This window comes from Equus quagga, chromosome 2 (genome assembly GCF_021613505.1).
Source record: "Equus quagga isolate Etosha38 chromosome 2, UCLA_HA_Equagga_1.0, whole genome shotgun sequence".
Classification (NCBI taxonomy): Eukaryota; Metazoa; Chordata; class Mammalia; order Perissodactyla; family Equidae; genus Equus; species Equus quagga.
In genome coordinates, this window is record NC_060268.1 from 126,372,132 (window position 1) to 126,392,998 (window position 20,867).

General features: G+C 52.8%; 1 protein-coding gene across 1 annotated transcript; it reads left to right on the forward strand.

Moving 5' to 3' along the window:
• The first annotated feature begins 3,828 nt into the window (after window positions 1-3,828).
• TBATA (thymus, brain and testes associated) lies at window positions 3,829-15,734 on the forward strand. The gene is made up of 9 exons (XM_046648587.1): window positions 3,829-3,875; window positions 5,171-5,406; window positions 7,390-7,545; window positions 8,448-8,527; window positions 9,807-9,980; window positions 11,928-12,009; window positions 12,828-12,972; window positions 14,465-14,517; window positions 15,527-15,734. Exons 1-9 carry the CDS (start codon window positions 3,829-3,831, stop codon window positions 15,610-15,612), a joined length of 1,059 nt encoding a protein of 352 aa, XP_046504543.1. The 3' UTR covers window positions 15,613-15,734.
• Window positions 15,735-20,867: the final 5,133 nt, after the last annotated feature.

A 20,867-nucleotide genomic window follows, 5' to 3' on the forward strand; every position in this document is an offset into this window, starting at 1 on the left:
TTTCCAGGCAGACAAAATGTCTCTCCTATTTTGACACTCCACAAAGAAAGAAGTCAGCAATTCTTTCATTCAACCTTACAAACGAGTGTTGTAAGGTTCATCCCCCAGCTGCAATCTGCATGCAGACCCAGTGCTCAGATCTAAATAGCAGAGTGGAGCGTTAAGTGCAGTGAGGAGCACGGTTACTCTTGGCTGTGTCAGGGCTCAGTGTGGGAAATTCCCCAGGTGGCTGAGAGCAGCAGGGGGAAGAAAGCCCTCTCTCCTTTCAATCATGGTGTTATTTATCACAGTAGTTGCCAGGATTCCCAGAAGCACGGAAGAGGGGCTTTTCAGAACCGTTTCGAAGGGGTTGCCTCATTCCTGCAGAGACAGGCCCAGGGCAAGCCAGAGCTTACACGGGGAACATTCTGACCTGTGTGGATGGAGAAGCACTGGGAGCAAGGTCAAGATGAGAGGCCACCTCCCAATGGGTCACCACAGTGGTTTGAATTCCCAGCCCTCAGCCCAGAAGGGGCAGAACTTTTGAAGGACTTGAGTTTGCCTCTAGCTACCCTCCTTCCTTTTCTTCCTCTCCAGTGGAAGACACAGAGTCTAGAAGCTTCAGGGCATGGATAGGGAGCCAGGGGTGCTGAGAAGGAAGACCCTCGAATAGGCCCATCCCCATCAGTTTTGAGGGCCAGCAGCCTCATTCCTAGGACAGCATGAAGCACCATCTGCAGACCTTTCCCTGTTTCACAGAGTTTATAACCCTCGAATCCTCAGATCTCACCATAGTCCTGTGGACTAAGGATTATACTTACCCCATTTTACAGGTGTCCAAGTTGAGCCTCAGAGACATAAAGTGTATTATGCAAGGTAGTTCTCAGACTAAGGACTCAGCCTACTATATAATCCTACTTCCATTAAGATTACCATTTTTGAGCATCTCTTGTGTGCCAGGCATATGACTAGGTGCTTCACTTCCATTAGCTCTTTGGTCCTTCAGAATGACCCCAGAAGTAGGTGAGGTTACCCCATTTTACAGGCTCAGAGAAGGTTATAACAGTCAGAGACTACACTTGGTACCAGGCACTGTTCTAAACTCTTGAATGTGCATTAAGTCACTCAATCTTCCCAACAATCCTACAAGAATAAGTACAGGTATGATCCCCATTTCAGAGATTCAGAGAACTGAGATTCAGAGATATCAGGTAAGTTGTCTGAGGCCACACAGCTAGGAAGGAGAACTGGGATTTGAACCAAGCATTCTTACCGCTATTATACATCTCTGGCAGTATGGGCAATTTACCCAAGGTGACACCTCTAGGGAGTGTCAGAATCTGATTGAAATCCCTGCCCAACTGAAAACCCAGGATCTTCCCACTCAGCTATCCTGCCTAAAGTAGGGCTGGAAGGATGCTCTGCGTCCTGTTGGCAGCCACCTCCTTTCCATCTAAGAGACAGCTGTGCGAATCAATCCCCAGAAACAGGATGTGTGGAGACAGATGCCTCCACGGTGGCATCTGGCCCAGCTGGCTGACAAAGCTGGGACCCAGCACAAGCAAACTTCTTTGCCAGTTTTTCTCTCTCTGCCTGCTGCTCGCTGGCTGAAACCAGCCCCTGACTCTCATTCTCTCCCTGGGTCCCCATTGAAAGTGCTGAATGGGAGGTACAGCGGGAGCTTGGAGGGAGAGCGGGTCCTCAGCGAGCCCTGCCTGTCCCTCCAGGAGAGTAAGAGGAGCTGGGTGGGGGTGAGGAGAGGGGTGCTGGGGAGTGGTTCTGGAGTTGTGGGGAAGGGGTAACCTAGCAACCACTGGCTCATGTGGTCACAAAGCTGACGGGCTTGCCCACAGAACAAATGAGCCTTCCCGTTGATGTGTCCTCTTGCTCCTTCCTGCTCCGGCAGCAGGGACTTCTCTCCCACATGCTATAGCGGCCACTTTCCTCGGTGAGTCCAGGGATCTCTCCAGGGTAGGAAATGGACACTAGAGCCAGACCGGGGCCCAGGGGTGGGCCCAGAAGGGCCCAGATGGGGAAAGGGAAGTTCCATCTCTGGATTGGTGTGAGCCTTCAGACCCCTTGTGCCTGGCTGGCTGGGGGTCCACAGGGGAGAAGGAAGTGAGGACAGGGGCAGACTCATGGGGGCTCAGCCTGTCCTGCTAGAGTCCCCGTTGACCTCTCTACAGAGCTGTGGTGTGTGACCCATTAGTGGCTTATAAAATCAGTTAAATAGGTCACACCTAACATTTACAAAATGCGAACAAAAAGTAGGATGAAAATATCAGTGTGCATCATATATATTGCTTCGGGATATTGTTGCTTCAGTTTCACATACACACGCAAGCGCCTGCACACACATGTATGCACATGCATATAGATCATGATGTAAAAATGAACTTCTTACCGTGGTCACAGCCAAAAGCGTTTGAAAGTCTCTGTTCTAGTGAGTCCCTTTTCCTTAGGCAGATGGGTTTCCAGGCTTCCAAATGCCCTGTCCTCAAGCTTACAGCCTCTCAGCCCCAGAGCCTAGCCCCTGCCATCAAGGATGTCCAAAGCCTCCTGCAAAGGAAGCTCTGCCAGTTGTTGTTCTCTTTAGAGGAAAGATCAGGAGCCTTCGAGTCAGGAGGCCCGGCTCCTTGATGTGTGATCTCACAGTCTCTCCCCTTCCCCGGTCTCTGGCAGTGCTGCCTGCCGCCCTCCATCCTAACCTGACGAACCAGACCACCAGAGTCCACGAGTCTGAGGGCTCCTTCTCACATGCACTGATTTCCTGCCCCAATCCCATCCCTGGGCCCTGCAATGCCAGCACAATGTCTATATAGATGCAGACCCACAGATTTGGATTAATCACGATTCTTCGCTTTGACGTCTATCCCCCATCATCCATGTCACTTAATTAGTTTACTTAATAATATAATGAACACCAGTAACTGCACCTCCCAAAACCCAAGAACTAGAACATCACCACCAAGACACCTTCCATGCTCCTCTCCTGTCCTCTCCCTGGCCCCGCCTGCCCGCCGAAATAGCCACTAGCTGAATCTTGTGTCTAGCATTTCCTCACCTTTTTTTTTGTTTAATCACGTTTATGATAATTTTGCTTGCTTTCAAATTTTATTTATTTATTTATTTATTTTGAGGAACATTAGCCCTGAGCTAACATCTGCCACCAATCCTCCTCTTTTTGCTGAGGAAGACTGGCCCTGAGCTAACATCCATGTCTGTCTTCCTCTACTTTATATGTGGGACGCCTGCCATAGCACAGCTTGATAAGCCGTGCATAGGTCCACGCCCAGGATCTGAACCAGTGAACCCTAGGCCACCGAAACAGAGCGCACGAACTTAGCTGCTACACCATGAGGCCAGCCCCTCCCACTTTATTTTTAAAAAGAATCTCAGGCTATAGGATCTTCTGCAACTTGCTGTTCTTGACTTAGCGTTATATTTGTAAGATTCATCTATGTTGCATGAAGCTGTGGTTCATTCATTTTCATTGTAATATAACATTCAAGGGTCTGAGTGTACCACAGCTTGTTGATCCATTCTTCTGCCTTTGGACATCTGGGTTGTCACCGGGTTTTTGCTGATTTGAACAATGTTAGTTTAAATATTCTTACAAACAGCTCCAGTTGCACATCTGCAAGAGTCTCTCTTGGGCATATATCTGGGAGAGGTATTGCTGGGTCATATGGCATGAAAATGTTTAATTTTACAAGATATTGCCAATTATTTCCCTCTAAAGTGTCTGTTCCAGTTTACACTCCCACCACCAGCCTATGAGAGTTCCTGTTATCCATCTTCAACACTGGTATTAAGTGTACTGGTCTTTACTCCGTTAGAAACCCTCCAATGGCTATGGAGGTGGGGACCCAGTTGGCTGAACAGCCACCGATGAGGTAAGGCCCCAATGCTGGCTGAGGAGGGGTGAGGATGGGGCAGGGTGGAAGACCAAGGTGGCCTCGGGGGAACTCCACGGATGGGTAGAGGGTAAGGAGGCTTCAAGGCAGGCAGTACTTGCTCACTTTCCACTGGTGTCAGTCAGGCCCCCAGTGGGTTCTCAGGTCCGAGTTGTCACAGGTCACAGGCTGGACCCCTCCCTGGGGGCGGGGGGAGGAGGGGTGGCAGGGGGCAGGAGCACTAAGCACAGAAATTGCAGGGGTTTTCAAGGGTGACTTCTCCTGCTAGTTGGGGACAAGGAAGGTCAGCCAACTTTGACTATCAGAGAAAGTTTGCTTTTATTTCTTTAAGTCCCAGATCCCTTAGAGACGAGTTAAGGAGAGAACAGGAAACTCAGGGGCCTGGTCAGCGAAATCCTCAGAGGGTCCCGGGGCAGAATGACTTGCTTAGCACATCCAGAGTCCATCTATATACTCCAGGACTCCCTTCAGCCAGGGCCACCAGAAGGGAATGCAGACAGCAAGCAGGCAGGGGGTGCTCCCAAGCCCCGGGCAGAGAGCAGACCACCTTTGGATCCTTGCTGGACTGACCTCGACCTCTTCCTCCAGGGTCAGAGGCACAGTGTCCTCAGGAGAGGGAAGGGGTGCAGGGTGGAGGACAGAGAACCTGAGACAGTTTGACTCCCGTGAAGCGAAGAGCTTGAAGCTTCCCTGCAGCGTTGCAGCCCTGATAGCTGCCGCGTCAGCTCTGTACCTCCTGGGAGGGGCCCCCTTGGTAGAAGGACTTGGATGCCGAGTCTGGGCCAAAACTGCCCCTGAGGGCATGAGGGGAGGGTGACGGCCTACAGCTGGCTTCTCCTGACCTGCCAACAGTTTGGCTTGGGGAGAGGCCCTTCTGGGTTAGCCCCCTGGCCCTGGAGGTGTATATAGTGTGCCTTTGTTCCAACCCAAGTATTTGGAGGAGTAGGTGAGTCGGTGGCTTTTCTTTCTGGCTTTAGAGATGGTTTCTGGGAAACAACTGGGGTCCTGGGAGGTTCCATCTGAGTTCTCTCAAATGGATCCTAGCTCCGGGCTAAGACATCTTAGAAAGACAAAGCCTCCTGGTACTGGATTGCACCAATCGGGAATGGACCCTGGGGAAGGCTCAGCTTTGGGTGTCAAGGGGGTGGTGGTGAAATCCTGGAAACCAGATTTCAGGGTCTCAGGAATGGACTCTATAATAAACACAGCTCTGAGCTAGGCTGGGCGCTGCTGCCAGGAGGCTCCATTAACTTCTCCTTGACCCTCTCCTTCAGTCCAAAGGCTGAACCGAAGCCTGAGAAGAAGTCAGGGCACAGGCCAAGGAACCATGGGGACAGCAGGCCACAGAAAGAACCGATGATCCCAGGGATCGTGGATTTCGAGCTGATCCGAGAGGCACTGAGGACCCCCATACCCCAAACCCCTGGTGCCTACCACTTTGGCTGCCTCAGCCACCACTCCTTCTTCTCCCGGCACCACCCCCACCCCCAGCACGTGACCCACATCCAAGGTAGGGCTGGGGGAGGCAAGGCCTGGCTGGCGGCGGTGGGGCGGTCTGGAAAACTGGAAAGGGAGGACCCAGCCCCTGTTTCCAGGCTGAGGTCCAGAGAGGATGGGAACATGGCCAGGGTCACAGAGCTGCTTGGCCACTTGCAAGCACTTGGCCAAGCCAAGACTCGCCTTGGGGGGCAAGCTCCAAGGGCAGGCTGCACATCCCTACAGGATTTCTCTCACTGCCCAATCTCCCATTTTACAAATCAGAAAAAGAAAAAGGGATGAACATTCTGCCCCAGAGCTGTGCTCTTTTGTCTAACTCAGGCCATTTCATCCACTCAACCATTCATCAAATACCCACTGAGTGTGAACTATGGGACAGGTACTTTTTTTAGACCCTGGGGATATGGCCCATACTGACAGTCCCTGCCCTCAGGGAGCCTGCTGTCTGGTGGGCAAGGATAGGAAACACTAAGTATCAGAGGTGGTAAGTCCCAAGGCTATGGAGGGGAGACCTGACGAGCAGCATAACATTTGAGCAAAGAATGAAAGGAAGAAAGGGCATGAACCAGGTGGCCATCAGAGGGATGAATGTCCCAGGCAGAGGGAAGAGTAAATAGAAAGGCCCTGAGGCGAGCATCCTGGCTCTGTTGGAGGAACAGCAAGGAAACCACCCTGGCTGGAGCAGAGTAAGGAGGGTGAGAAAGCAGATGTATCAGAGACACAGTGGGAGCCCAGATCACGTGGGCCTTGGGGGTCACCGTAGTCACCATTAAGCCATCTCATCGAGTCAGATGGGAGCCATTGGAAGGCTGAGAGCAAAGAAGTGACAGAAGTGACCTACTGGCCTCTGTCTGGATGGTGGCCCAGACCAGGAAGGTAGCAGTGGTGGAGTTAGTGGTCCCGCTCCTGAGATGCGCAGAAGGGAAAGCCAACAGGAATTGCCGACTGATTAGAAATGGGCTGTGAGGGGAAGCGGGAGGCAAGGCCGACTCCAAGGTTTTTGGCTTGAGCAACTGGAAAACTGGAGTTGCATTGCCTGAGACAAAGAAGACTGCAGAAGGGGTGAGTGGAGCTGGGCGGAGGAGTCAGGAGTCTGGTCTGGGATGTGAAAGAGGTGAGATGCCTTTTAGACGTCCAGGTGGAGCTGCAGAGTGGGCAGCCGGGTCTGAAGTCCAGGGGAGAGATGTGAACATGAGAGCTATTCGAGTAGGGACTGTGTTGGAAGGGGCATGCCTGGCTGGGGTCACCCAGGAGAATGTGCAGATATGGGAGGGGAGCACCTGGGCCTGAGCCCTGGGGATCTCAGGGCTAGGAGGCTGAGGAGATGCAGTGGAAGCAGCAGAGATGAGGAGCAGCCCGGAGCTAGGAGGAACCAGGAGAGGGAGGAGTCTTGCACCGAAGGAAAGTGCTTCAGGAAGGAGAGAGTGAGCAACCACGCTGAGTCCTAACCAGGCAGCTCCTCCAAGCTTAACTATCTGATGAACCTAGAATGGCACACAGACCTTGGCTGGAAGGGTCCTCATGTGTACACTGCTTGCTGCCACCTCCAGGCTGCCGTGCTCTCAGCCCTGCACAGGCTGAGAGATGGCGGGAAGTCTTATCCAGAGGGTCTGGCGAAATCTCCTCACAGGCTCTGGCTTAATGCCCCTGCCCTCACGTGCCTGCCTCTGTGCACTGGCACCTGCAGTTGGTTGCTCTGTCACAGAAAACCAAAAGGACCCCAGGACTAGGGTCCCTGGAAGCCTGGGTTCTTGTCTCACCTCTGCCTGACTTGCTGTGTGACCCTGAGCACATCCCTTCCATTGCCCATTGTCAGTGCCCCTGTGGGTGAGGTTTCGGTGGTGGCAGAGGCCCTCCCAGCTCTAGTGATCTATGGGCTGTGGCTAGTGGAAGAAGTGGGGCCAGTGCTCTCCCTGCCCACCAGCCTCCTCCTGGCCTCCCAGAGTTCTTGGGGTGCACCCAGGCCTCCCTTCCCACAGCCTCTAACCCTCCACAGATCTCACCGGGAAGCCTGTCTGTGTCGTCAGGGACAAGGTCTCTCTGGCCGCTTTGCCTCACGCCGCATTCTTATCCCGCTGTCTGATGGGGATGCCTACCATCTCTCTCCCTATTGGAGACCCACAGTCCAATCGCAACCCCCGGCTTTCTTCTGGTGGGTACTTGGGCCACATCCCCACTAGCTCGGGGTTCCACCTCTCCCCAAGGGCTGCCCCTCTTGGGCAGGTGCCTGGGAAGGAAAAGGCTACTGCTATTAGGTTGGGGGGTTTCAGTGGGGTACCCCACTTTTTTCCTCATTTCCTCAGACAGTTGCATTATTCCCACCCTACCCGTCCTCAGAAATGTGCCCCTGCTTGGATTTGAGGTGTTTGAGAAGTTATAACAGGCAGAAGACAAGCAGATGGGGGCAGCAGTGATGTGACTTACAGCTGCAGACAGGGACACTGTTGGAAATATTCAGAAACTTGCGTGCTCAGGCTCTGGCCAGTCAGAATGATCCACCATAGACAATGCTGGAGCAGCGTTCCAGAAGCCTCTGCTCTGCCCAGCCTTCCCCTTCCCTCACGGTGGGCGGAGGCAGGGGCCAGGCCTGTGGAGGAGGCTGGGACAGGTGCAGGGCCGAGGGGTTTGGCAGGTTGCTGAAGCGCTCCTTACTGGCCTCAGCCTCTCCGGGAGCAGTTCAACGTTTTCATAACTGGCGCAGCATCTCTGCTGAATCTCAGTCCCAGCCTCCGGTTCCTAAAAGAGGCAAAGCTGGATTAAACCACGGGCATCTTGGTATGCAGCCAAATGCTCTCCAGCATCTCCCAGTGAAGCCACAGCCTAGGATGTGAACCTCAGCCTCCCCCAGGAGCCACCCGCTCCACCCCTGCCCATGGTGTGATTCCTAATCCTTCCCCCAAGGGCACTGCCTCCCCTTTCCCTTTAAGATGCCAGTGAAGTCTGGAAGGAGGGGAGGCTCTTCCACACACAGCCCTCCCAAACCCCAGTGCCACAGGGAGGGCAAGGAGGAGAGCCCCAGGTGTCAGTTGGCAGGATCTTGTCCCCTCCTCCCAGAGGCCTGGAGGAAGGAGTTGAAGGACCTGGCTTCCCGGGTGGCCATCTTCACCAAGGAGAACCAACTGAAGAACAAAGAGGTGGGTGCAGAACAAGGGAGCTGTCTGGGAAGAGACCAAATGGATCCATCCCTTTGTAACAAAATCCCTCCCAAGGGGGTTCAACCCGACCAGACCAGCAGTAGAGCAAGTTCGCGGAGGCGCTGCTGTTGACACTGGGGGGGAGGGGCCAACAAACGCCACCGAAGGGAGAGGGTCGCAGCCAGGGCTCAGAGGAGGAGAGACCACAACTTGCTGGAGAAATCCAAGACGGGCTCAGAGCTTAGAGGTGGACTGGGCACACATTCCTAGTGAAGACACACAGCACAAAAGCTCAGACGCTAGAAAGCACAGGACGTCTTTAGAGACCGGGGGCTGGAGCGCAGGTGTAAGTGGGCAGCAGTGTGCGAGAAGGTGGGAAGGGGGCCGACTTAGAAGCTGTGCAAGACCAGCTTGTTCTTTTGAACTTCTGAACTTAGTGTAGTGTCTGATCACATAGCAGTAGAGAAACACTGACGCTTTTCAAACAAGATGGGTGGCCTCATGGGTGCTATGTGCCCATAAACCAGGAAAGACAAGTGGGAGGCAACTTGAAGGCAGTTGGAATTGGTCCCAGGACAGGCCTGGCCCTTCGTGGCTGAGTCTGGTCCTGCCCTTGTCTTAGGCAACAGAGTTCTCGTCCCCGCTCTGCAGCTGACTCACCCAGGGCAACTCAGCTAAGCTGTCCGGGTCTCAGTTTTCTTACCTTTAAAATGGGGAGAAGGATACCACCAGTCTTAACTGGAGTTGCAGGGACAGGAGGGCCCAGGCGCTGTGCCTACAGGCCTAACTTGAGGGTTTCCCAGGGCAAAGAAAAGAATCTGGGGACAGCTGAGGTAGGAAGTAAGGCAGGTGGTGGGGTCCTTGGTGCAGCAAGATACTGTTTTCAAATCTCTGATAGGCTGGGGAGAGAAGCAGCAATGGGCCTGCCCAAGAGGAAGTATGAGGACCATGCAAGGACCAACAGGGGCAGCCAGGGTCCTACAAAGTTCCAAGAGGAAAGGCTTTGGCTATAATGGAGGGGCTCCCAATGGGGAGAGGGGTCTAGGACAGTGTGGGCTGGCCTGGCCAATATTCCGGGTCCCTGCAACACTGTGATGCTGGTATTCCAGGAGAGGAGGTGGTGGGTGCCCTGGAGGTGTGACCCAGCCTCGTCTCCCCTCCCCCCCCCCCCCTCACTTTCCCTCTCCTCTCGTCTCCTTTCTTCTCTTCACCACTGCCTTCTCCTCTCTCTCTCTCCCCTCACCCCATCTGGAGTCTCTGGCGACTTTTCTCCCAGCAGAAAGAGGAGCCTCAGCGGGAGGAGGGGGCAAAGTACTCTGCGGAGACTGGTAGGCTCATCCCTCCTGCCACCCGAGCTGTCAGCCGCCGCCACTCCCGCCGCGGCCGGCAGAACAATGCTTCAGGCCGAGATGGAGGAGGCCAGACCTTTGTCCTTCAGGATCAGGAGCTGCTGGTGAGGCCCTGGGAAGGCTGGGGGCCATGGCCCTAGTCTGAGGGCAGAGAACATGGCTGGACCAGCTCCCTGGCTCCCAGCAATCCCAACTAGGACCCTCATACACTGCCTTAAAGTGTGGCCTTTCCCAGGAATACTGGTACCTAATTCTGTAAGACTGACAACCCCAGACCTGGGCGTCAGGAGTCTGGATTCCAATCCCCGGGGCCCCTAGGTTTCCGTGTAAGCCTTTCCCTCTCAGTTAAGTCCCTTCCCCTTTTGGGGCCTTAGTTCCATGATCTAGCCAAACCGGAAGCATGAACGTGTTATTGCGAAGGTCTGTTCCAGCTGCCACTTGACGAGTTAATGAAGGGAGCTACAGTGGTGGAATGAGAAACTTGGAGATGAAGGTCCTGCCTAGTGTGCCTCAGACCACACCCCAGTGTGCTGCAGCCTGCAGTCTGCAGGCTGGTCCCCAGCCTGGTCTCCCTATGCTCCAAGAGGGGTCTGGTCTGTGCTACAGTAAAGCACAAAGCTCATTTTCTCCACGTTCAAGTTTCCCCATGCAGGTCTGAGATGAGTCCATGACTCCTTCCCGTAGGTTAAGGCAATGAAAGTCCCTATTAAAATGCACATGTGTTCTCCAGGGAAGGCCAGACCATTAGCCAGCATCTCGACCCCTTCCCTGTGACCAGTGCTTCCAAGCACGCTGTCCTTTTGGAGCCTTACAACACTCCAGTGAAGTGGATAGAGCAGACAGGGCCTGGGATCCCCATTCCACAGATGAGGAGGCTGAGGCCCTGCCAGGTGACATTCTGTGATCCAGGTCCCCAAAGAGGGAGAAGCATAGCCAGGACTAGAACACAGTACTTTCTCCACCATAGGGCGGCCTCACCTTGCCTGGAATTAGGTTCTCGGGTCCTGTGGGGAGGGGGCACAGGGCAGGTAAGTTGGCTGCGGAGAACGGAGAAGGGCCCAGGGCAGACCAGAGGTGTGGGTGGAACTTGCTCCAGCAGGTGAGTACCTGGGGATGAGGGTGGGCACCCGAACAGGCGTGGGCCTGGGGAGCGGCCTGGCCTAGTCCCTCCTCTGCCAGGGAGGAGCCAGACCCCTTCACGTCCTGGGAAGACTGACTACCAAGCACTGAGGGAACCCAATTTCCGAGGACTCCAGGGGCTCCACCTCCCACCACGGGCCCCAACTCCAGCTGACCATAGCCACAGGGGCCATCAGCAATGCGGCCCAGGGAGCCCCGTTGTCCATCCAAGACAGAGCTGGATCTTTTCCTGGTGATATTTGACTGGAGAACAGTGGGGAAAGGACCCTGACGTAGCAAAGATCCCGAAGGCTGAGACTGTGGCCAGGAGCAGAGGGTGCACACTGCTCATCAAGAAGGAGCCCTGGCTGAGCGGTCCGCAGAAGCAGCAAGCCCTGACCCTCAGGCTGCCCACTAGGGGCACCCCACCTCTTTGCTGACATCTCCAGACTCTGAGCTTTGGAATTTGAGAGTGGGGAGGCCTGTGGGGTCCCTGAAATCCCCACACCAAGGACCCAGGCACTGGGGACTTGCTGTGTCTCCGAGGAGCTGACTGGCCAGCTCTGACTTTACCCTCACAGTGAGGGACTCTGGGGTACACTCAGCCCAAGAGGGGCTCAAGGGTGAGGAGTCCACACATCTGATTCCGAGGCTCAGCTCTCCACCCGCTCCCTGCTAGGGGTGCTCCTCCATCAAGGCCTCAGTTCCTCATCCATCCAGTGAGGAGGCTAACAGTCTTCCTCCAGGGATGTCAGGAGAGACAGCCCTCTGTGAAGTGCAAAGTCCCAAGCAGAGGGGAGGCAGGGACCATCGTGGGGACCTGCTTAGCCAAGCATGTGGCTCTGGGAACCAGTTTGTTGGGGAGGGGCCCATGCGTTGGCTGGAACGTGCTGTCCGGGCACACTGACCCGGGCCTCTCCTCCTGCCCACAGATCCTGGAGCTCCTTTGTCAGATCCTGCAAACAGACTCCCTGAGTGCCATCCAGTTCTGGCTTCTCTCCGCTCCCTCCAAGGGTGAGGATACAGCCCCATGCCTGGGTCCTTCTCTGAGTGGAGACAGATGGTTCTGCAGGACTCGGTTCTGCAGGACTCAGATGTCACTCAGCAGTCACCCCAGGGCCTTCTGCCTGGGCCTCTTCTCCTTTTTGGAGCCCCACACCAACCTTTTCCGTCTGGACAATGTCACTTCTCCTTCCTCCAGATTCCTCAGCAGGATTTCTATGACCCTGTTCCTTGGAGGGGGTCCCTTTTCCACACTGACCGCAGGCCTCAGCACCTGGGAGGGAGAAGTCGAAAGACCGTACTTAGCAGACACAGCCCCTCATCTACCACTGTGGAAAAAACACACACATGCAAATCCATGCACATAAGAGCACACACGTATATGCGCATGAATATGCGTGGACATACACCCACGCACTGGGACAGCAGTTGGAGGCTGTATTTAAGTGAGAGGGTGAGGAGTGATGGGAGCCAGACAGCTTATTGGAGAAGGCTTCCTGGATGGGGGAATGGGGGCTAGGGGGTGGAGGGCCGATCCCCAGCAGGCTTCCCAGAAGGGCCAGGGAGTGTGGTGGGCAGCTGGGCCAAGAACAATGTACGCAGAAGGGGGGTGTGAAGGGCTGGGCATGGTGCACACACTGGGGCCAGGAGAGAAGTGGGGATCTCCCCACCGGGACAGAGGGCAGAGTGTGAGATGGTTAGAGAAAGCTGCCCTGGGCCAGCGCTGGGCAGAAGAGCTGGAGGCCCTGCTTCCTACCTGCCCCATGTAGGGACAGGATGGGGGCTGGGCTCATGGCCCTGAGGACTCTGCCTCCTTGCTGTGCTTACAGAGAAAGACCTCGCACTCGGGCTCCTGCAGATAGCCGCGGCTCAGCTCCTTCCTCAGCCCCTCGTCTCCATCCCAGCAGAAAAGCTCCTGAACCAGCTCCAGGAAGTCCAAGAACCACCTCCAGAGAGGAAACAGCCACCCTACAGGTGGGCTTGGCACCCCTCACCTGCCCCTCTGTTCCCAGAATGGCTCCGTCCTGTTCAGCCATCTGTCCTCCCAGATGAGAAGGGAGCCTGGCACTGGCCAGAGCCGCGGCTGACTGAGCCTGTCCTGGAGGAAGGCTCAGTCCCTCTCCAGACATCCTCCAGTTCTACCTGTGCTGCTGGAAGGCCCACTCTGCCAGGCTAGACTCTGCTGCCAGCTGTGGGGGATGCCCAAGGGTGTGACCTGTGTCAGCTGTAATAAGAGAGGGCTGGATGAGCCACATCTAGGCCTCCAGAAGCTCTTGGTCTTTGGGAAGACACATTTACGCCAGTTTTAAGTGCCCTGGCTGGCTGGAGAGAGAGATTCGTGACGAGCTGGGGAAAGGGAAGGTGAGGGACAGCCTCACAAAATGGGTGAGCAGGGCCTGAGTGTCAGCAATGGAACTCGTAATGTCGGGGGCTCACTCTGTGGGCCTAACATTGCCGGGTGTTCTATATACTTCTGTCCATACAGCCACCCACGGAGGCAATATTGCCTCCATTTTACACATCAGAAAACTGAGGCTCAGGAACAGTCAAATGACCCCCAAAGTCCCCTGGCTGGTCAGCAGAAGAGCTAGGATTCAAACTCCAAGCCCAGCAGTGCCCAGCCTCACCAGGGAGCTTGTTAAAAATGCAGATTCCTAGAGATGCTAACACCGCAGGTTGGGGTGAACACAGGGATGTGTATTTTTAACAATCACCTGAGTATTCCTGATAGAGCTTGGGAACACTGCTGGGATGGATTTGAGTGAGCAAAGGAGAGGGTGGATAAAGTCAGGACTGGAAGTCAGGATTGTGCACACTTTGGGGAATGTGAAGTTTGGCGGTGCTGGAGTGTAGGCAGGCTTGGTGAGAAGGGGTGGGTTCTTAGATTTGTGGGAGGCATGGGTCTTGCTCTAGCCCTAGACTCGTTTTCCCTTCCACTTTGAGAGACCAGAGGAAGCACAGGAGGAAGGCAGTGTTCACTGTGACCTTGGGCAAGCTGCCTTCCATCTGTGAGCCTCAGTTTCACCTTCTCAAAACCCCCTCTCCCAGAGGTGTAGGGAGGAAAAATTCTATCGGGTGGGGTGCATAGAAAGGCTTGCCGAAGTGTAAAGCCAATCCGAGACTGAAGAGCGTCCTTCATGCTGTAAGTAATTCACTAGGGAAGCAGCGGTTCCCGGCTTCTCCACTGACGCAGGAAGGCTCCTTGTCTGCGAGGAGCCAGTGGCTCCTCTCGTACTTCCTGGGATGGGAGGGCCTTGCTTCCTTGTGGCTGCAGCAGGCAATGGAGTCCCAGTGGTTGGGGTCCCGCCTGGGCTGGTGCCAGCCGAGGACAGACACTTGCTGCCTCTCTGGGAGGGGCCGCTCTTGCCCCTCCCTGGAGCACCTTCCTCGCCTCCCTGCCTGCCCTGCCACTCTGCTGGGTGGCTCCAGCCTGACCCTCCCTGCCTCTCCTTTGTGTTGGTTGTAGCCAATCTCCGAAGAAGACGAAGACGCCACCTCTACCAAGGAGGGAGAAACCAGGTAGGAGGCCACTAAGCAGGTCACTCTGGGGGCTCGCTGAGGCCCAGCCTGGCTGGGGTCCCCAGGGGGGTCAAGGCACCCTGGAGATGAATCTCTGCCCAAGGAAGCTGCGCATCTTATCCATTCATCCATTCACTCATTCATTCAACAGACGCTTATTTAGCACCTGTGTGCTAGGCTCTGGAAACCCCTGGGGAAGAATTCAGACAAGTTCCTGCTGCCACGGAACTTGCATCCTAGGGAGGAGTGCAGACAACAAATAAAAACAATGGGGGGACAGGTGCCATAGGGAAAATAAGGCAGGGTGACAGTGATGGAGAGTGAGGGGTGGCCGCGTTGGGAGAGGGTTCCTTGAGCTGAAAGACAGCGAGGAGCCAGCCCTACACAGGTCGAGGGAGAGCCTATAAGCAGGGCTGCCAGCGCCTGGTGTGTTGGTGAAAGAGCAAGCAGACCACGGTGGTCAGGCCTTGAGGTGAGGGATGGTGGTGAAATGAGATGAGGCAGGTGGGCAGGGCCGGCCTGAGGGAAAGCAGGCGTGTGGTATCATGCAGAGGGCGTGAGGTGCACTGGAGGGTGACAAGCAGGGTGCAGCGGGCCCCCTCTGGCTGCTGTGTAGAGAATGGACTGTGGGGGCAAGAGAGGATGAGGGAGACCAAGTGGAAGGCTGCCGCAGGCATCCTGGTGCCTTAGACATGTGTGTGGGGGAGAGGGCACAGTGTCCTGAGTGGTGGGCAGGGTCTCTGGCATAGAGCAGGGACTTCATAGATATCTGTTACCTGCACACAGAAAGAAGAGGGTGGTAGTGAGGCTCAGACAAGGGGTCAGCTCCTCCCGGGCCCCCAGCAGAGCCCAGAGCAGAAGCTGGGCTTGATGCAGGCTCTCACACACCTCCCTCTGCTCTCGTACATCCGCCGGGGGACTTGCAAGGAGAAGGGGTCCCCCAGCTCTCTGGGGAGGGGCCTGGGCCCCCCTCATCCCCTCCTGCCTGCGGTGTCTCCCCTTCCCGCAGAGAACATTGGGAAAGCCCAAGTCCTCCGGATGCATTCCAGCCAGAACATGGAAGAGAAACCGGCAAAGCCAAAGGCAGAGTGCTGAGGACCACCAGCCTCTCTGCCCACCTTGCTCAGGACCCGCGTTCGGGGTTGCTTCTGCACCCACCACTGCAACAGCGATACATACTTTCATATCACATGGAGTCTATTAAAACACTGTCTTCCCTTTAAGAGGACACTTCCGCTCTCCTATCAGTAGCAGGTCTGTGCTTGGGGCATTTATTCCAGGAGAGAGGATGAGCTGCACTGAACCATCCCCATGCCCTTGGAGAAAGCCCAAGTGCCATCAATCACATGGGCCTTTCCTGGTTCTTTTCTGTTCCAGGGAATAGAAAGGCAGATGGTGGTTAGGGCGGCCTGAGAAAGGGGCTCTGCCCCTCCTTGAGCCAAGACACACAGGGCTTTGGCGAGGTTAGAGCAGAGGTCAGGAGCCCACAGGCCTCCTTAGAACATCATCGATACCAATGATTGAGTTCCTACCAGGCCCTGAGGCAGGGACTTGGGGAACAGCTAATGAGGAATACTATGTGAATTGTTCTACAGGCTTTATGTGGGGCACTATATTTGATTCTCCCAAAAGCTCTATGAGGTAGAGTATTAATATTGTCACTCCCATTTTATAGATGAATAAACAGTCTCGGAAAGGTGAAACAGCTTGTCCAAGGCCACACAATAAGTGGCAGAGTCCAGATCCAAACCCAACATATCTGGCTCCAGAATCCTTGTTTCTATCCACTGTATTCTACTGCCTTACAAACAGCTGCCCTCACCAAAAGTTGTGGTTACATTCCTGAAAAGCATAAGGGTTAGCAAAATAGTGGTTGTCAAGATCAACGAGGAGAGGGACATTATATAAATGTAACCCAGATGCAGCTGGGGTATCTCTATCCTGTAAGATCTAGAGAACGTGGCCATGACCCTCTGGGAAGCCCAGTGTCTTCCTTGAGATTTTTGCAAATTTCCTGGGAACGTGAAGGGGAGGGAGGCATCAAGGTTTGACAAAGTCATGGTCACCTGTGGCTCTGAGCTCCCACTTCTACTGACTCAGCCCGGTGGGTGGGTTGTGGTTCCATTCTTTGCTTGCAGCACTGCTCCACTGCACAGCAATTCAGATGGATTCAGTCCCTCTAGGTTCTCCCGAGGACCCCACTCACACAAAACTTCTGTGCACAGTAGGCTTCAGTCAAGGTCAGGGTGGGGATCTGCCTTGTATCCTGCAAACAGCTTCATGGGCCACATTAAATTGCCTTGTTTTTAAGAGTCCTTGGCCACTCTCCCACTGGGGATGGTTCCCTGGTAGCAGCTTCTCCTATAATAACTGTGCCCGCTGGCTTTCTCCATCCCTGTCCCCACTCCTGCCACCAGTCTTCCCCAGAAAGCCCACATTTATTTTATTTTTATTTTTTTCCAATTTTTTTATTGTGGTAAAATATACATAACATAAAATTTACCATTTTAACCATTTTTAATTGCTCAGTTCAGTGATACTAAATACATTCACACTCTTGTGCAACCATCACCACCATCTGTCTCCAGAACTCTCTTCATCTTGCAAAACTGAAACTCTGTGCTCAGGAACCAATAACTCCCCAACCCACGACTTACCCACCATCCCTGGCAACTACCACTCTACTTTCTGTCTCTATGAATCTGACTACTCTAGACACATCATATAATGGAATCATACAATCATACATGTTTGTCCTTTTGTGGCTGGCCTATTTCACTTAGTATAATGTCCTCAAGGCTCGGCTATATGGTAGCATGTGTCAGAATTTCCTCCCACATTTATTTATTTCTTATTAATGCAGCAGCTCAGCTTCCTCTAGCCTCTCTTCTCAAACCTTCTAGCCCCACCTTAGCCTGGCCAACCTCGTCAAGGGGCTGAGCTGAACAGAAGGTCTGCTCAGGGGACAAGGTCTTTGCCCCTTGGCAGTTGTGGTTGTAAGAGTATAGCATCTTCCAGTATGAATAATTTTTAAAAATCCACTCAGTAAAAAATTCTAGAAGATATCTGCTTCCAAAATAAATCAGACTTGTTGGCACAAAAACCCTGGCTGTTTAGGTAATCCTTCTGTATCACCGTTAATTTTTCAGGAAATGTTGTATGAGAGTAATATTTGCCACTGCAGATTCTCATAATTTTGTTGTTTCATAAAGTGCACATCTCTTCAAAGTTACTTAGCCCATCCTTCAAATTTATTTATTTATTTTGCTTTCTCTGGCTTGTGTTTGCTTTCGCAACTCCTTGAAAAATGCTCGTGTCACTGCCTGACCTTTGCACCCCTTATCATTGCACTTAAAGACAAGACTTCCTGGGCCTGGCTTCTTAGCCATATATTTTGAGGGTAGATAGATGACTTTTTCAGCAGTCCTGCAGTCTATCAGGAGAAAGAAAGAGAAGAGGACTCAGCCAAACCATGCTCATATGAAAACATCGTGGAAATAAACACTGTGATATGCAAATAGGAAACCACTATACTGCAAAAATATGGACGGCCAAGGTATGATTGTACGGGGTGACCTGTCCTCATTCAATGCTTGCAGCAACCCGTAAGGCAGGTATTACTATCCACATCCTACAGGTGGAAAATCCGAGGCTTAGAATAAAGTAACATGTCAAGGCTCACACAGCCAATAAACAGTGGCTTCAAACCCAGGGCTTTGGGGCTCCTCAGCCAGCGCTCTTTTCACTGTGCTACACTGCCATCTTGCAGGCCATACCCCAAGGCCCACTCTTCTCCAGATGAGAGAAATGGATCCTTTTCTCATTTCCAGCCACTTCACCCACTCTTGCTCCTGGTTCCTCTTCCCCATGCTTTGAAGACAGAGTTTGCTCTGACTCCTTGGCCCTCTGCCAAGTCCCCAGGAGGGCCTGCACCCTCTTTCTAGGTTTTAAGAGAGTCATTGCTAAACCCTAGGAGGACAGCCGGGAGGGCGGGGGGAATTTGAAGGTTCCAGACACCTCACCAAGCACTGGTCAGAGTTGTCACTGGCCTTCCTGGAAATGTGAGTGGTGTTGGACCTGCCTTCCTCGTCACCTGCAGCGGGCCATCTGTGCCCTCAGATCCTGTGTGGGTTGGAGGCCAGGCTGGTTACTGGGCTGTGACCCAGAAGGTCTGTTTGGCTTTGCAGAGTCTCTGTGCTCTGCTTGGCAACATTCCTTGTCCTCAGAGGCTTGGCCCCCATTGGGACAGCAAGGTGACTTCTGCTGGTGTCAGGACACCATGGTCACTTCCGGGTCACTCCTAAGTTTTCTCTGGCCCCAGGTCCTGGAGCTTTTCTTCTCCCTGTCCTCCGCTTCTCTGCCTGAAACAGGAGGACAGGTTCAGCCTTCCAGCCCTCTCTGCTGCGGCTCTAGGCTCCTCCTGGGAGCCCAGTCTCTTAGTCACTGTGGTAGCCCTTGTTTGGGCTGCCCAGGAGGTCCCCGACCCTTCTTCCAGGGTGGACATGAGGCCTAGCTCTCTTCAATCAGAGCACCCCATCCCTGGGCACAGTGACCAGTTCAGGGGTAGGATAAGCATGTGACCCAAGCTGGGCCAATCACAGACTGTCCCTGGGAATTTTTTGTGTGTAGGGGGAGGAATATTGGCCTTTGAGAGGATGCCATCATTGATCATCATTGCCCCAAGGGGACACAGTCCTAGATTAAGTCACACCTGGTGGCCCTGATTCTCCCCATCCTTCCCCATTATATGAGACAATAACTTCTTAATCTTAAAGTTGATTTTTATGCATTTTTTAACATAAAACCATCTTACTCACTTTTAAGTTCAGGGATATTAAATAAATGAATGTTTTTGTGCTACCATCACCACCGTCATTCATTCCCAGAACTCTTTTTATCTTGCAAAACCGCAACCCTATACCCATTAAACAATAACTCCCCAGGCCCTCCCCCTCCCATCCCCTGGCAACCACCCTTTTGCTTTCCGTCTCCATGATCTGACTGTTCTAGGTACCTCACATAAGTGGAATCACAGATATTTGTCTTTTTGTCTCTGGCTTATTTCACTTAGCACAGTGTCTTCAAGATTCACCCACGTTGCAGCGTGTGTCAGAATTTCCTTCCTTTTTTAGGCTGAATAATATGCCATTGTATTTATATACCACATTTTATTTATCCACTGCTCCATTGATGGGCATCTGGGTTGTTTCTGCTTTTTGGCTATTGTGAATAATGCCACTATGTACATTAGTGTACAAAAGTGATTGATTTTTATGGCACGTGTAAGCAAAAGGATTCTGGACAATGTAAGGTCTTAGAGCTAGTGAGCGGAGGCTCCAGAATTAGAATTCAGGCCCATCTGACTCCAGAGTCACCAACAAGAGCCCTTGCTTCGCAAACTTGAACCATTCTTGTACCTCCATCATGAATTTGTCGCACTTGTTCACCACCTGTGCCATTCTTTAATGTTTCTTTAAACTTACTTTTTTAATGCTTTTATTTAAGTAAATATAGTTTTTTCCTAAGCAATAATATCGATGGTGTCATGGTTTTGATGTATTATTTATAAAAGTATATCATACACGTGAAAATAACATAGATGCATTAAGATTTAAAATGTTCCTCCCTGTGCCAGCTAAGTTCATCTATTGTACCAGCAGGTATACTGACCACACCCTGGGAAACATTGACTAGAACAGATTGCTGTTTGAAGATGAGAGAGCCACCCCTGGGACTCTTGGCTTAAGGACACACATAGGAGTCAGCTTCTTCCCACCCACTTTGCTGGCTCAACAATTGGGCCCTCCCCAATTCCACTTCAATTTGTGAGACTGGAGACCCATTTCCAGCAAAAGCAGGGGAAGGTTGTACCTCACTGCTAAAGCCTGAGAATCCCATTGTTGGGACGGCCCTCAGAAGCCCTCTGGAACCCTTCCAGCCTACAGGGAACCCCCATCGTAGCATCCACACATGGTGTCCAACTTCAGCTTGAACAACCACAGTAACAGATCTCACTGCCTCTCCACGCTGTTTAAGCCTTAGTTTTGCCCCCAGAGCCACAAAGATCAAGTCTTTCCCCTCCTCCCCTGGCTAGCTAATTTTCCCTTGTCAAACCTCATGTATAAGCGTCAATCGAACCACGCCTCCTTTCAAATATTTGTACCTTTTACTTTTTATTTTTCTTGTCTGATTGCATTAGCTAATACTTTCAGAGACTTTAGTTAAATAATGATAATAATGGATATTTAATACTATTTTAATGGGAATGCCTCTCATTTTCCACTAAGTATAAGTTGACTTTGTTTACATATCAAAGATACATATGTATATATAAACTGAAATATTCACAT

Coding starts and splice junctions, on each gene's coding strand:
- TBATA (XM_046648587.1), top strand. CDS start 3,829: ATGGCTATGGAGGTGGGGACCCAGTTGGCTGAACAGCCACCGATGAG. Junction 8,528..9,806: donor ACCAACTGAAGAACAAAGAG/GTGGGTGCAGAA, acceptor TTCTCCCAGCAG/AAAGAGGAGCCTCAGCGGGA. Junction 9,981..11,927: donor TTCAGGATCAGGAGCTGCTG/GTGAGGCCCTGG, acceptor TCCTGCCCACAG/ATCCTGGAGCTCCTTTGTCA.